General features: G+C 29.4%; 2 protein-coding genes across 7 annotated transcripts; both read right to left on the bottom strand.

Annotated features, from left to right (window-relative positions):
- Window positions 1–5,247: 5,247 nt before the first annotated feature.
- On the bottom strand, window positions 5,248–7,563 carry LOC108337265 (calcium uniporter protein 6, mitochondrial). The gene is made up of 2 exons (XM_017573750.2): window positions 6,618–7,563; window positions 5,248–5,872 (listed from the first exon to the last, which is right to left on the bottom strand). The coding sequence occupies exons 1-2, from the start codon at window positions 7,167–7,169 to the stop codon at window positions 5,387–5,389; spliced, it is 1,038 nt and encodes a 345-aa protein (XP_017429239.1). The 5' UTR covers window positions 7,170–7,563; the 3' UTR covers window positions 5,248–5,386.
- A 2,987-nt stretch (window positions 7,564–10,550) lies between these two features.
- LOC108337122 (uncharacterized) lies at window positions 10,551–12,794 on the bottom strand. Of its 6 annotated transcripts, none has more exons than XM_052880790.1 (8): window positions 12,471–12,794; window positions 12,178–12,266; window positions 11,971–12,106; window positions 11,735–11,809; window positions 11,531–11,652; window positions 11,382–11,453; window positions 10,942–11,001; window positions 10,551–10,782 (listed from the first exon to the last, which is right to left on the bottom strand). In XM_052880790.1, the coding sequence occupies exons 1-8, from the start codon at window positions 12,579–12,581 to the stop codon at window positions 10,737–10,739; spliced, it is 711 nt and encodes a 236-aa protein (XP_052736750.1). In that variant the 5' UTR covers window positions 12,582–12,794; the 3' UTR covers window positions 10,551–10,736. The 6 variants fall into 6 exon arrangements, with proteins under 6 accessions (XP_052736750.1, XP_052736751.1, XP_017429070.1 ...); XM_052880791.1 differs by having other exon boundaries at window positions 11,378–11,453; window positions 12,471–12,793; XM_017573581.2 differs by having other exon boundaries at window positions 10,551–10,843; window positions 12,471–12,791.
- Between the last annotated feature and the right edge of the window lie 3,170 nt (window positions 12,795–15,964).

The following is a 15,964-nucleotide window of genomic DNA, read 5'->3' as shown; positions in this document are numbered from 1 at the left end:
ATCCTAAAAAGCTATTTTTTTTCTGTTTTTCCACTTCGATATGGATGATATTATTTTTACATATTTATTCTATTCATCACATTTTTTTTTTATTTTTCTGATAACTAATTATTCATTGAGCTTTGAATAAACCAATTCATAATAATACATTGATTTCTATTCTTATCTTAATCCATATCGCAATTGACCCCTTCTTTGTTTGGTTATACTTTATTATGGACATAACCTAATATATTAATCTCAAGAGAAATGTTAAATATTTGAAGAATTTTTTTTATATAGTTTTATATGGTTTTTCTGGAAATATCTCAATTTAATTAAAAATTATATTTAACATTCTGAATTTTTCGTTTTAAAGAACTTTAAAGTTAATTTCTTCCGAATGATTTCAATAATATTATATATTTATATATATATATATATATATATATATATATATATATATATATATATATATATTCAAAATCTTATCCGAACTAATTACTTGTAGTTTTAAATTATATTTTAAAATTGTTTTAATTTTAAAAGTTATTTTTATAGAGTTGAATGTGTATAAAACACTTTTATTTCAATTTTTAATATATTTGTTCTCTTGTACTCTTCTTTATTGAAGTAAACATGAGTTTTGTTTACAGAAGAAGGTGTGTTGAAGTGCAAGTCAACCTAGTGCCTTAACAAGTAGTAAATGTGATAATTAATTAACGTATTTAACATATTTTATAAGATGTATTATTTATACTAGTGTTAATTGAGTCCATTGGTCCAAATATCAGTTAACTTTTAAATTATCATGGTTAGTCATGAAGTATTGTAAATAAGTAACTTGTGTAATATCACGGGAATTAAGTAAATATGGGTTGAATACATGTTGACTTAGTAGTCTGACATATATTACATGTCGACTTGGCTGTCTGACATGTATTACATGTCGACTTAGTAGTCTGACATGTATTACATGTCAACTTAGTAGTCAACATATATTTGTCAAGGGATAGATCAATACTAGTATATCCAAGGAATACTTTATCATATAAAGTACAAAAATTAGTGCAACTAACAAATTAGAAATATTATGAGATTGAAAGGTATTTACAATGGTTATTTAACCAAAACTTTTGAGATGTAAATTCACAATGGTTATTTAACCAAAACTTTTGTTCTAATTTATGAATTTGTTTGGATAAATTTATAACTATAAACACTTCTATACAAATATAAATCTATGTAACTTGAAATTATTTTATGTATAATTTAATTTATAAAAGCTCTTTCATTTAGTTTTTAGAAAATTAACTTTTAGTGGGTGCATATATTAATTTCAATTTGTTAAAAAACTTAATTTTTCTTCACTTGTTTGATTGCTCATTTTATAATTATAATTGGATAATTTTTAGCTTTTAATACTAACCAAATAAATCATTTTTTGATTATCTTTTCGTTATATTAGTTTAATTTAAAATAAAAATTACGAAAATAGATAAATTGTTTAAACTTTACGAGATTGGTAACTAATGCTTGCCTCGTACTTGAAAAAATTATATATACATGTTACGACTTTAAATTTCTTCAAAATAAGATGGGCTAATTCTACACTACTTTTTCCATTTTGTTACTTTATTTTGTCTTAATTTGTCATCTAGTTTCAATTTTTGTTGAAAACTTTCACATGATTTTTTTTTTCAATTAAGTTGAATTTTTTTAAAATTTGATCAAATTAGGTTATTATGGTTAGTACTATAGGATGTTAAAAACACGTCACGTCTCAGTTAATAATTTTTTTTAGCTTTTATTTATTTATTTTTATTATTTTTTTTTAATTTTTATATCAGGTTCATACATGATATGTAATATTGAAAATGTTAACATGTCATGTGGCACTGATAATATAATATGATATGTGACATTGACAATGCTAGCATGACACACAATGTTACTTGTCAAGGTAAGTATCACTTGTGAGTATAAATGCAAGTGTAATTTTCTTATATTTAATTTAATCTTTATATATGTTTTTTTATTACATTCAGTTTTTTAAAATAGAACATTTTGAATCAAATTTATTATTTTTATTAATGTTATATAAATATTTATATTTTTGGCTTTTTTATTAGATATTTTGAAATTATTTTTAAACTAATTATAAGAACATTATTGATACCATTTAAATAAATTATTTTAATCTTATAAACTAATATAAATTAATAATATAATAGTTATAAATACTTATATAACGAAACTCAAATTTATTTAATAAATATAATAATATTTATATGATAAATAACAAATTATTGTCTCACTTAAAATAACTGACTTAAAAATATTAAAATTTAAAAATTCAATTTTTATCATATAATTAAAAAATATACAATAATTTAAATTATTAATATATATAAATTAAATTTTTATTATTATTCTTCTTATTATAACAATAAATTAATTTAATATGTAATTATTTAAATTTAATAAGTTAAAAGTTTAATTTTAATAAAAATATTAATATAAAAACCACATAAAATGTCTTTGACGTATAGTACGAAAAGAACCTAATTGAATTTGAATATTTTTTTGAAAATTAAAATTTAATCGAAACAAAAACAAATTCTGAAAACAAATGACTAATTAAGTTTTTTTTTTTAATTTGAACTCAAATTAGTCAATTTTATACGATTTCACTTGAAAAGAAGTCTGAAATCGTTATACATGCATAACTTCTTCGTAGTGCAAGCATGACTTCTTTATGATAAAGTTGTGTCACACAAACACGAGCTATCAATATGTATAAATGTCATAATCCTTAAATTCTGCAGAGAAAGTGGAAGCTAGGTGGAAATGTGAGAATTTAAAAATTTAGAAAGTGAAAGACAGGTGTGAGCAGCAGAGTGGACCGATCGATTTTGACGGTAGTATTTAAGTAAAAATTCTAAATCTGGTGTCACTTTCTGCATGCATTTTCTTCTCCAACTTTCTGAACTCTCATTTTCTCCTCCTTCTCTCTAACTTCTCTCTAAACTATCATCCTTTTCTCCATTGATCCTCACGTTTTTCTTCATCTGATCATTCATTAGATTGTGATTGAGGTTGGCTGGTGGCAGGGGTTCTCTTTTCTAACGATCAAGTGGTGGTTTGAGCTAGTAGGTCTTTCTACTTCTAAGAAAGTCTAGTTTCTGGCACATGCAAACCAAGTTTCTGTTTGCATGTGTTTATCTTCTTCTTCTTCTAAGATCATGATCACGTTGATGATCTTGTGGTTGGTCTGTTTTCTTCAAACAGTGAAATCTTGGCATTTGAGAATTGTTGGTTTTGGGCAAATTTTTGTACTGTGAGTGTTTCTTCTGTTACGAGGTAAGGGAAGCTATTAAATTTAATTGTTTGTGTGATGATTTTGTGTATGTGTGAGATTGAATGATTTGATGATTTGTATATGTTGTATGAATTGTTATATTCTTGGGTTTTGGGTGGTTCTATATAAGTCTGTAGGGGTTATGCAGAATTATGCAGAAAACTAAGTATTCGATGTTGACCGCTCGGTCATGGTCAAAACAATAAGATTTCAATTAGTATTATATTCCTTTGGCTTTATCTGAGTATAACCGTTCGGTCTTAATTGAGTAGGCGACCTTTAATGGCAAATGGTTCTGTATTAATGAGAGGTCTTATCAGGTTGTGTAGTTTTTTGTAAGCTATTATTCTTATACTTTAAACTTTGCACTTGTACTAGGCTTAAAATACGTTCGTTTATTATCAGATAATAGTTTCTGTACATAATTTGGTCTTACTGTTTTAACGTTCGGTTTCCTTAAAAGTATTAGGTTTGATGAATAGTTTGTAGGTTTAATCCTAAGTGTTCGAATTAAGTTGTAAGTATTCGTCTTAGGTTATACCGTTCGGTTTCGTAGTAGTATTTTAGTTGGTTCTAGTAGTCAGCTATTTCTCATTCTTGTTTAGTGGAATATCGTTCGGTCCTGATTTCTGAATAGTGGAATACCGGTTGGTCTTATACTAATGGTTCAGTTAATTATAAATGTTCGGTCTTAGTTCTAGTGTTTGGTTTTGTAAGTTAGTGAGTTTCCGTCCGATAGTATTCAGGGATTTTTGTAGCCATCATTCGGTCTTCTGCTCTGAATGAAATATTGATATTTAAATGATATTTTCAAAGTGTGACTCTGATTATTTGAGATAATTGTATGGATCTAATGTGTATGAAAAATCTTATTGGTATTCAAGTAAGGTTGATGCTTCATGTAATATGGAAGAGAATTCCAAGGAGGAATGTCTCAGTGTAATATGTATTGATGTGGTAAAGTATGAATACGGACAGTGAAATTCATGGAGTTCATCCTGATATTCTGATGATTACCAATTCTCAAGTAGAGATGGGTAATTCATTGTGTGAGAATGGCAGGAGGTCCTAGCCCATAGGTTCTTGGGTGAGTTATAACGGACTAACCTCGGGTGGCAGTTGATGGTTTTCGAGTTACTACACCACTCGAGTGCACGAATGACCTGAAGCTACGTATTCATACAATCCGGATGGTCAAGTCAGGTGTTCAGTTTATGCATGAAATATAATGTCCAGTTTGTATATGTTTAATTGTATTGGTTTTGGTATGTTGTAGTGATTGACTTTGTATTGTTTGAACTTGTGCTAAATGTATGTATGTATGCTCAATTAAATTATAGTAGCTTACCCTTATTTTCTGTTTGTTCATGTTACCGTTCGGTTTTCTCTTACGATGATCATCCTTTTTGGATATGAGCAGAGGGGGAAGATTTTACGTTGGAACAGGAGCTGGACGGCGAGACTCCTACTGAATAAGTCATGACTGATCGGTCATAGTAGTGTGAATAGTTTAGGATGAACCGTTCGGTCACCATTTTAGTTCTGTAAATAACCGTTCGGTTATGTGTTTAATTTTGCAGTAGTATAGGAAGTTTTTGTAAAGTTTTAAATTTTATGGTTATTTTGTAATAACTGTAAGTTTAACTTTATTAATGCAGCAATTGTTCTATTATATTATTAAATGATAACACCTGTGTATAGTTTTGTGCTATATTTTTGGAATGTTATGCATAAAATTTGTAAATTTTTTGATTAAAATTGCACTAATATGGTGAAAAAAAACTCAATCTTTTAGTTTTTAAGCATACTGTTTTTAATCTTTATGAGATGAGATGACAACAATTAAAGAGATTAAAATAATACATGAAGGAACTAGAGTGACTTATTATCATCAAGTTTAAAGGACATGAAAATAAAGTTTATACAACTAAAAGGAATAAATGAATAATGAAAGATTTTTCTTATTTTGTTCACAACGGTTAATGTAAAGATTTTATCTTTAGAAACCATAAGTATGAATACGATACTAAAAGAAATGTTAGTCGGTTAATCTTTGCGCAAAACATCCTCCAAATCCTGTTCCACCCCAGAGCGATTTCTGAAAATGGCTTTGGCATTCAAGGGTTTATGGCACATGCATCGGAGCTCATTGAATCTGTCAACATCAAAATTGTAGTTCCTGTGAAGGATCTTCTGTCTGGAGTGAAAGAGTCTCTTCATGAAATCTTGGTAAGTGGGGTCTCTAGAAGTGAACAAGAAGTAGGCATAGCCTACTACCAAACCAGTGGAAGTGGTGAAATATGTGATAGGTTCCATCACATCCCATGAGAATTCCCAGAATGTTAGCCTGAAGAACAGTCCAACAGTAAACACACCAAGTCCTAGTCCAGACCACAGGATTCTCCGAACCTGCTTGTGTGCCAACGTGTCAATTTCTGTCTTCTTCTCTTGCAGCTTCTTTAGCTCCTCCATCATTGGATCACCATCTTCTGTTAGTGCCAGTGGAACTGCTCTTCTAACCATATCCACCACCTGATATTCACCATGCAATACAAAAGGGATCATCAATCTACAAATCATACAACACAGGGCTTCTTATATGGAAGGAAACATTTGGTATATTTATAAACTAGATCTTTTTGGTAAGTTTTATTTGGATGATTAATATAATAAAGGTTTGTGTACAAGCTCAATATAAGTTGGTAAAACAAAATTCCAATTTTAAAACAACAGCAACACAGAAGTACTCAACAAATTGCTGATAAAAACAATAGATTTGTGTTTAACAAAGTCACAGTTTTGAAGTATCCATGCCTTCTATCAGCGAGTGTACCAATAACAATATTGTACTCATTTAATAAGGTTGGCTACTTGGATCACACAATATTATTCCACTTGATGAAAGATCATGTTTCGGTGAGTTTGAACCAACTCACATTAATGCAGACAACAGCGTTTCCATGTCAGAAAGTGAAGTTCAAAGATTAACAGCAAACACAATCCTTTCATCCCCTATCATTCAGACAATCTATTAATTTGCAACTCCCACAAATTAACAAAAAAAGGAATGTCGCAGTACAAAGTATTCTAAACTTCCAAACAAAGCCTAAAAGCTAGGGGACCATGAAAAGGGGTAATGAATGGTATCTGCTGGCATTGAATACATGCTTGATTTGGCCATGTTTTAAGAGAGCCACACGGTAACAGATTCAAAATTTTCTTTCTGAGAAACAATTATCAAACACTGAATGATAGAATCATGATAGAGAGCAGTCACCTTATCAGGATGCAGATAGACCTTGTCTCTGAAGAGGAGAATAACCCCAGCATCATCAAGACAATGTGCAAATGTTGCAGCCTCCTCAGCATCTCTTGCAACACCCATTTTCTTACACTCTTCAAGAAGCTCACAGTAGGGAATAATCTCCTTTTCCTCCCTTTCAAGCTTCTCCTTTAGCGATTCCACATTCGCCAATCTCATTAGCTTCTTAGCCTCACGGAAGGACATAGACCCTTTTTTTCCATTTCCATTATCATCATTACTCTTATTATTATCATTATTATTACTATTATTACTATTCTCATTCCCATTCCCACTGACAGCATCAGCAGGGTGTGAAACTGAAGCTGTGGAACAGACACCGCTCTTCATCTGCCTCAACACAAACGCCACCCCTCCTCTCCTTCCACCACATTCCCCTTCAAAACCCCTCAAAGGATCAAAAGGCTGAACCTTTCCCCCACAACCATGGCTTCCACTAAAAACAAAAGACACCCTTTGCCTCAGAATCGATCCTCCACCACCGGCACACCACCATCTACTCCACATCTTGAACACGCCAAAAAAAAAAAGGCTCAAACTTTTATCTACCCTAAACAGACACTACCTAGCACGGTAATTACGACTCACCATCCTCAAAATCAAGCGTTACCACAACCGATCATAGTTCTCAGATTTGAATGATAAGAACTTTTGTAGAAAGATAGAACGTGTGCATTTACTGCTACCAAAAATAAAATGAAAAAATACAAAATAGAAGAGGAAGGGAGGAAATAGAGGCAAAGACATCGCGGAATGAAAAAAAGAGAAAGCAAAACCTAATTCGGGAAAGCAAAGGCAAAGCTTCTGAAGTGTATAGAAAGAAAAGACGTATACATGCAACAACCACGAATTATCAGTGTTCCGTTTCCGTAACATTCCGTCTGAATAGCTAACAGTCTTACACCACAAAATTGATTGGTAGTTGACGGTCTTCAGCAGAGAAAGTATTGTACTTAAGATATTTTTTTTTTAAGAATATGTTTACAACATACGAAAATCACTTTAAAAAATGTAATATATTTTGATCTTTAAATTTTAAAATTAAATAAATATAGGTTTTTAATTTAGTTATTTAAAATAAATTGATATGTAAAATATATTTTTAATTAATAATGAAGTCATCGCGTGTTAAATTATGTAAATTATTTTCTTGTAAATATATTTAGATTAAAAAAATTATATTTATTTATTTTTAAAGTTTGAAGAATAATAATAAATTTTAATTTATAAATAATTTTTTTATTGCATTGTTCACTTATACCTTTTGAGAAGAATTTCATTTATTTTTTCATTTTTTTAGAAGTGCTGAGATCACGGCTTAAGCAAAGTTGATGCTCATCAATTCTTAAAATTTTTCCTTAGGTGTCGTGTAACATAACCGAAATTGGATTCGTGGCTAAAATGTTCATTCTTCTTTGGAATTTTGGGTACAGGTAACGTGATGCTTTCTGATGTTATTCTTGTGCCTAAGAACTGTAATGGTTACACGAAAAAAAAACCGTACAAACATTTGTTTTTAATTAAAAAAAACTTTAATACCCACAAAAAAAATTGCACTCCTTTGATACAAGCATTAATATTTTAAATTAAAATGTAAAAAAATATTAATAGTTTATGATATTATGAGAGTATTTTTCTTTGATGAGTGTAAAAATGTCACCATTTCTATTTCTACTTTTATTGTAATATTTGATTTAAACAAGTTATAATTTAACTTTAAATTTATTTATTTTAATAATTATTTTTTTTTAATTTCCTTAAATGTTGGATAACATGTTATTTTTATTTAGTTCTTCTTTTAGTTAAAACCATGAAAAAAATAATTAAGAATAATTTTGGAAAGAAGTAACATTTGATGGTAATTTTACAAGTAGAAATATGTACAACAATTAGAATATTTCTTTATTTTTACTATAGATAACAGAAGTGAATCTAATTAATATTAATATTCAAGTAAAGTTATATCATAAACAGAGAATGATACTGAATACAGGATCATGTCTCCTTAATATTTAATAAAAAAAAACCATCCATCTTACAACCATAATTTTATCTTTTATTATTATTTTTTTAAAAATACAAAATTATTTTTTTTAGTTACGATATTATTTTTAAAAATGAATTATCAGAATGAAATGTGGAATAGCTATTCATCTTTTATTTTACTTTGTATGGATTTTATCTATCAAACCATGTTTTGATAATATTTTTGTTTCAATGAAATACTCACCTTAGTAGTTTTTTATTTACATTTTAATTTTTTAAAAATTAAAAATATTTTTCTATTCTTATTATCGAAAATCTGAATTTTTATGACATAATAACACATTTAAATAGAATGTCTATTGTCGCAATCGGAATCACAACGGTGATCCGAAGACAAACGAGTTTGAGAAAAAAAATTTGGGAGTCACCATCATAATTTATTATTGAAAAACTATGTAAAACCATAAAATAAAAATGTGGTTTGCGTAAAGAAAGTATTAGTACCTACTGCATCTGCCTAAAAACAGTACCTTTAATTAAATATATAAAGTTGACGTAGTTTTTCAAAATATTTAATTTTTCCTAAAACAATAATAATATAAAGAAACTATTAAGAAACAAAAAAAAATTATGATAAACAATCAAGGATCGCTCTCTATCTAGAAAAAGGTTTATGAATTTGTTTGAAGATTATTATGGATTGTTTGAGATTTTTGAAAGGTGAACCCGATTAGAATTGACATCTTTTTTTTTTTATTTTGATGATTTTGTATTCTTTTATTTTAAAAAATGGTGGCAAAGAAAGGAAAGAAACCGACCTAGACCACTTATTGTATGACTTATTATTTTTTATAAGAAAATACGGATAAAATATTTTTTTTAAAATTGTTTATTTATTATTTATTTTAAAGAAAAATAAATATAACGTGATGCGGGAGACATTATTCTTTTCATGAAAAAACATTATGTGTGTAGTAAAAAATAATACCTTTAAAAAAACTCTGAATGTATACTAAAAAGAGAAAAAGAAGGGTGCAGAGATGACATATCTTTTTTGAACTTTTAATATTTCAGAGTGTATCTTTTTACTCACTATTAGTTATTATCTTGTTATTTTTTTTATTTATTTACTTATCTGTACTAAATAATATTTTAAGATTATGGATGGTATCATGGCATGAAGATTAGAGATACCTTCGAAAATGTTTGTGAATCATTTATCCATCTTTACGTTTAGACGTAACTGTAATACGAATTATAAATCTTTTTAGTATTTTAGTTTGTCATAATTTATAATTAAAAGATATTTAATTCTTTTTAGCGAAAATATTAATACACTTTTGTAATTTCTTCAAAAGTCACACTATACTTATTTACTCTTAATTATTTAAAATACATCATACCGATATCTTATTAATGAAAATAAAGTTATTATAAAGTTAAAAATTAAAAATTACATTTACTCTTTTCTTCCATACTATTCTAGTAAATATTCACTGAATTAATTACGTAAAGATTATAATTATACTAAGTTTTCTACTAAGAATAACTTTGACTAAATATCTTCTAAAAAGCATACATTATTCCCATATAAGGCAATAATATTTATTATCATTTTCTAATTTATTTATCAGAAGTATTTTTCATTTTGAAACCTTATTCGTCAGAGTTTTATCATTAAAAAACACTGGATAAAAAAAATATATTTAAATTGTGTATGAGATAATTGAGTTTAGTAGGAAAACAAGATAACAGCACTAAATTCTCATTCATAATGGATAACTAGCATTTTCTATAAGTTAGATCCTTCTAGCTTACCAACTGATCAGTAAAAATAGGAAGAACCTAATTTAACTCTTGTTCATTAGAAAAAAAAAAGCTAAGAAAATGATTGAGGTCATATTTTGACACAAAGAATTTCAATTGAGTATTTCAAATTTCAAAATATACAAGTAAAGCTTAAAATTTCAGGTTAAAACAAAAGTGTTGATTGTAACTGTTCTATAAAACAATTGTTGGCCATGTCAAGATACTATGTTAAGAGTATATTGTCATGCTCCCTTGTTGTGTTTTGCTTTAGTGAGAGTTTTAACCATGCCCTTTGCAATCTTCCAGAACCAAAATATGTTCATCACTGCCAACACAGAAGGCACCATAATCAAGGTGTAAAAGCCAAAAAGAAACACCTCCTGCACCTAAAATAAATATACAGTTTTTCTTCAGTGCAATAAAGAAGGAAAATTGTGAAGAATTATGTAACAGGGCCACAGTGGATCATAGAGCACATGCTAACCTCAACCAAATGGGTCCATATATGGTAAAAAAGGAACATGAATAAGAAAATCCTTGCAACCTACCACAGAATAGATAATAATTAAGGATAGAAATTTCAAGCGGTTGAATTGAATTCACTCTGCACAAAAAGTTCATTATGGTCTGACTGGTTTGCACCTGGAACTACCATGAAAAGTAGTTCCATAACAACCAACAAAAACCAAAAGTCACAACAAAGTTTGACATTCGTACAAACATTTATTGTAAGGACTAAATTTCTGCATCTGCTGTCGAAAAACAAATAGCTTCAGCATTTTCAGATCCATGTTTTAGTTGGATGATACATATTTTATCTGTACATTTTATCATTACAATGTTCTAGACAGTATACTTAACCAACTTAGCAGAGTAATTAGAGTTAGGTGAAGACTATAATTATCAGACAGTAGCAGTACCAACCACCCGAGGAACAATGATATGCCATTCCAAATGTAAAGTTTGGAACTCTTAAGTCCAGCAATATCCAAGTACCTATATATAGAACTTTTGTTATAAGTAATGTTATAGAAGCACATGAAGGTAAATGAAATTCTGAACAAGAGATTTACCATCTAAGATTTACAAAAGGAGTAGTGCTCTCAGAGAAAAGAACCATTAGTATGTAGATATGAACTTGACCACTTAGCAGGGATAGTGTAATGGAACCTATGGATAGCCCGTGGTGTAGAACCTAAATATTGTGTCAGATAGTGTGCATTGATACTGTTGTTAATGTGTTAAGAACAATAACAAGAAAGACTATATCTACTTATATATTCAAGACCCCCTAAAGCTGGAAAGTTCCAAAGAATCATAGCCAGATCTGTTAGAAAATAACCAATAGATATCTGTGCAGGGAAGTATAATGAAAACCCAAAACAGAACAAGTTAACATTCGTATATAAATTTCACATAGTATGACAGACAAAATCTTAACAACAATGTTCCAAAACAAGTGACATTATGTTATGAGACTAACAACTAAAATTTGCTTATGTCTTCAACTTACCCCCAATACTGTATCTGATAACCTTGATGATTTATTAATAACTACCTCCTGTGAATTCGCATTGAAGACATCCGATAAGAAGATGAGGTAGAAAGATGCAGATGATACAAAGAGAGCATGAAACGTAGAGAATCCCCTGCATTACAGATTATGTTAATACTCAGTCAATCAATATGCAAACAGGAAGATTATGCAGAAACACTTCACCTGTTATTCCATTCAATTTTCTCTGCACTGCTCAATTTGCCATATCCCTTGATCAACAAAGAACTCAAAACAGCAGTTGATGTATAAGCCTTCAAGAAGGAAGAAAAGGATCAGGCTTTAAAATTGCCAACAAAAAGTTCTTCATTACAACCAGTCATTCTTAGAATTAACTCCTTTAAGATAAAACTGAACATATGTTTGACAAAAAGAAGAAATTGAAGAGGGAACAAACAGAAACTCCACTCATAAAACTCACACACAACACAACTAACGAGGAATCTGAGTTAACTTACAATAAGACAGAAGATTATGCCAGAGAAGATAGATGTCAGCCATAGCAGTAGTTTGGTTGGACTAGCATACTCATAAAAGGAGAATGAACCAAAAGAATAAGTGAATTCCATGAAGCCCTTTTGTTCTGATTTTCTGTATCAAACCAAACAGCACCGAAGACATTACATGATATGAAAAGTATATTCTATTATGAGGAAGAGATACGATGATGATGTTGGAGGAGTCTCTCCTCAAAACAAATACAAAACATGTCCATAATAATTCGTAAGTGAATTATTTTTGTGTCATTTTTGAAAGGCCAAAACCCGTGTGAATTTTGTCACCGTAAGTTCATTATGGCCATCCATTTCGCTTTTCCCACTTCACAAAATTCCTTGGGAAGCAAACAAAACCCACCAAAAGGGATAGGAATTGGGTGGGACAAAGACAAAAAGACACTTCTTTTAATGTTTAAAGCTGGAGCAATATATATACACTGACTTTTTGCATTCTTAATCAATTATAAATTTACATTGTTAATCATGCGTTTTAAAGAGAGTTCATTGGAAAAATGTATTAATAATAATACGAGTAGGTCAACTTTATATAAAAGAATGACACCGTTTCTCACTTGACAATAAATTTGTGAATAACTTTATCATTCCAAAACATTAAAATTATTATAAAAATATATCTATTAAATAATAATAATATTATATTTTGTGTGTTAAATATTTCAAACAAAATTCAACTATAAGATCTTCTCAAGAACTAAAAAGTAGGTTTTATGAAAATTTTCAAATCAGAAAAGTCATAATAAAAAGAAGTGAAGATGAGGACGCAATGGTGGGTTCTTGATGCAGAAGCTTCACTTGTGTCCTCTGATCCATTCTACAAGCCACGCATGTTATTGGTTGTAACTTTTGCGTTATGTTAAGCTTTGACGTGATTTGTTGTCGGTTATTCAAAACTTAATAAAAGATAGTAACAATTACTGTTTTTCTTTGGCTTTTTAAATTATAATTGGATCAGTTATAAAAGAAATAAATAGTTTATAGTTCACACTTCTATCTCCAAAAAATTACAGAAAAAAAGTACGAGTAAACTTTGAAAATACAATTATAACTACAATTGTTTTTTTGGAACCGGAGAATCAGAATGTGCAAGAAAGATAAAACGACTTTATTCTTCTATCACCAAGTTTTTTTTCTAAACTACTTTTTTTTACAACGAGTAAAGAAAAACTCTCTCCTATAATTATCCTATCAGCTCACTTTGACTCTAACATTTTTTTTCTTTCTTCTAAGCGTCACACTGCCCCCACAACCGAAGTGCTCTTGCTATCCACTCCCTCCATCACATCCCTCACGCCAGTATTATCAAAATGATTAGAATTAACCGGTTAATCCGACCTACTACAAGTGACACAAAAATTATCAATATTATAAACTTGTTTATTCGTTCTTGTATATTAATTTTTTTTATTTTGAATTGTCTTTGAAGTTTAAAATATTTTAGAGTGAAATTATTTAAATTTGAATTACAAAAGAATTGTAATTTTTTTTGGATTTAAAAAAAAACTTGTAATTAAGTGAACCAGTGAGCCACCTTGTTTAACCTACCAACCCATGGTGAGTCAGGTAGAGTTCAGATTTTTCGACTCGTTAATAAATGAGCCGAGTTTGGTTGACTCACTAAGTAGTCAACCTGTGGTGGGTCGGACTGGATAAGGCCGGATGACTCGTTTTGACAACACTACTCACCACCACAACTCATACACATGTTCAACTTTCAAGCAACCACTCAAAGGTACACATTTGTTTACGTTTCTTTCATTTACATTTCTTTGTAAATGTTTAGTATAGTTAAAATTATGTAGATGAACCTATTAGGACATAAGTTAGGGATTTAAGGATACAAATTTGGGGATTTAGGGTTGATTGGGAGACAAGTTTTCAACCTACAAAAGATTAGGGCACAATTTAATGTATTGACATATGATGGGGTGATCTGGCCCCATATGAATCACATTGGATTAGTTGTCTGCATTAGACAATCAATATGTACTTTGGTTAGATCAAAGTGGGTATGAGTGTACACCGACATTTGTCTGAATGCTTGTTAAGGAAATTTGGTTATGAGTCGTTGATCTTGTAGTAGTTAAAGGTTGTTCTAGAGGCTGACATAACAACCATTGATAATTGTTGGTTGGGCTTTGCCAAGCACGTGTTAATGAATCTCATGACGACATCATCTTCATATACATGTGTTGAGGGATACCTCTAGTGGTTTAGAAGGGTATCACATCCTTATGTTATTATTAATGTTGAGGATAACCAGCCAAGTCTTGTACCTCAACTTTGTCAAAATCTTCTAGATGACATTCTAGTTTTTAGGGGATCAAAGTCAGTGGTTTGTTGGTATGTAACCATACAATGTTTATAAGTTTGTGTGTTTATGTTATTAAAGAATACCAAATAATTTGATTTTATTGTCATTGTAGACCTTTATCAAACACGTTCTGAGAATCATATAAACAATGATTGATTGTCGTGAAGTGAGTGAGGACATTATGGCCTGACACTGGACTAATAAGACATTATAAATAGTTTGTGCGACGTTTGAAGAACATGCTCCCAACAATAGAGGAGGTCACAATGTATGTGGCAAACGTTCATCTAGCTAACAACATTTTTTATTATGTGTTTGATTGTTTTGAACTTCTAAGTAATATTTGTAATTAAACAACTTCATTTTTATATGATTAAACAACTTAGTATTTTGATTTAAATAATTTGTTTACATAACACAAATATAAATCTTTATGCAACTTTACATGACTGATATTAGCATCCATCAACTCTACAAATGTTTGTATCCTACTAACATAAAAAGATTATCACACCCGCGTCTTTGAGTAATCATGGGTAGACAATATAATATCCACCATCGATAAAGGTCAACCTTCTTGTAGGTGAACCTATAAAGATAAAATTAGTAAATGGAACTTATTTTAAAATGGTAGAAAATAATAATCACGTTACCTGCTCAAAATAAGAACTATGAACATGTCTTATATTGATTAACCCATGTTGTCTTATATTAGCACGAGTGAAAAGATTGTAGTATTTTGACAATATAACAAATAAACTAAGATTACATTATATCGATTAGCAATAACATAACCAATGTTTGGTATAGTCATCAACTTGTCCATATTAGTTTATAATTGATTAACAAATTATTATGAAAGAAAAAGGTAAAGCATAATAAGTAAAAGTATAACAACACATACCCCTCACTCCTCTGAGTCTAACCTTGCATATTCATCAGGACTAAGTTCTTTAAACAAATCATATTAAATAAGAGATCATAACTTTTCATCTATTCATCTTAGACTATAACCACCTATAACATAATTGAATATTACAAAGTTATCAAAACAAAACAAGTAAAACACATTTAAAAAAGAAAAACAAAAATATTAAATAAAACAAATATAATTTTTTTTAAA

This window comes from Vigna angularis, chromosome 7, assembly GCF_016808095.1.
Source record: "Vigna angularis cultivar LongXiaoDou No.4 chromosome 7, ASM1680809v1, whole genome shotgun sequence".
Lineage (NCBI taxonomy): Eukaryota > Viridiplantae > Streptophyta > Magnoliopsida > Fabales > Fabaceae > Vigna > Vigna angularis.
Note: the sequence above shows the minus strand (reverse complement) of the source record. Positions and strands in the feature narration are given on the sequence as shown.

What these genes read in the sequence shown, in the direction of transcription:
- LOC108337265 (XM_017573750.2), bottom strand. Translation starts at nt 7,169, where the DNA reads ATGTGGAGTAGATGGTGGTGTGCCGGTGGTGGAGGATCGATTCTGAGG. An exon ending in TCTATCTGCATCCTGATAAG is followed by an intron (nt 5,873 to 6,617) that starts GTGACTGCTCTC and finishes GGTGAATATCAG; the next exon opens with GTGGTGGATATGGTTAGAAG.
- LOC108337122 (XM_017573578.2), bottom strand. Translation starts at nt 12,581, where the DNA reads ATGGAATTCACTTATTCTTTTGGTTCATTCTCCTTTTATGAGTATGCT. An exon ending in CTTTAGGGGGTCTTGAATAT is followed by an intron (nt 11,653 to 11,734) that starts ATAAGTAGATAT and finishes CACAATATTTAG; the next exon opens with GTTCTACACCACGGGCTATC. An exon ending in TATGGACCCATTTGGTTGAG is followed by an intron (nt 10,844 to 10,941) that starts GTTAGCATGTGC and finishes TATTTATTTTAG; the next exon opens with GTGCAGGAGGTGTTTCTTTT.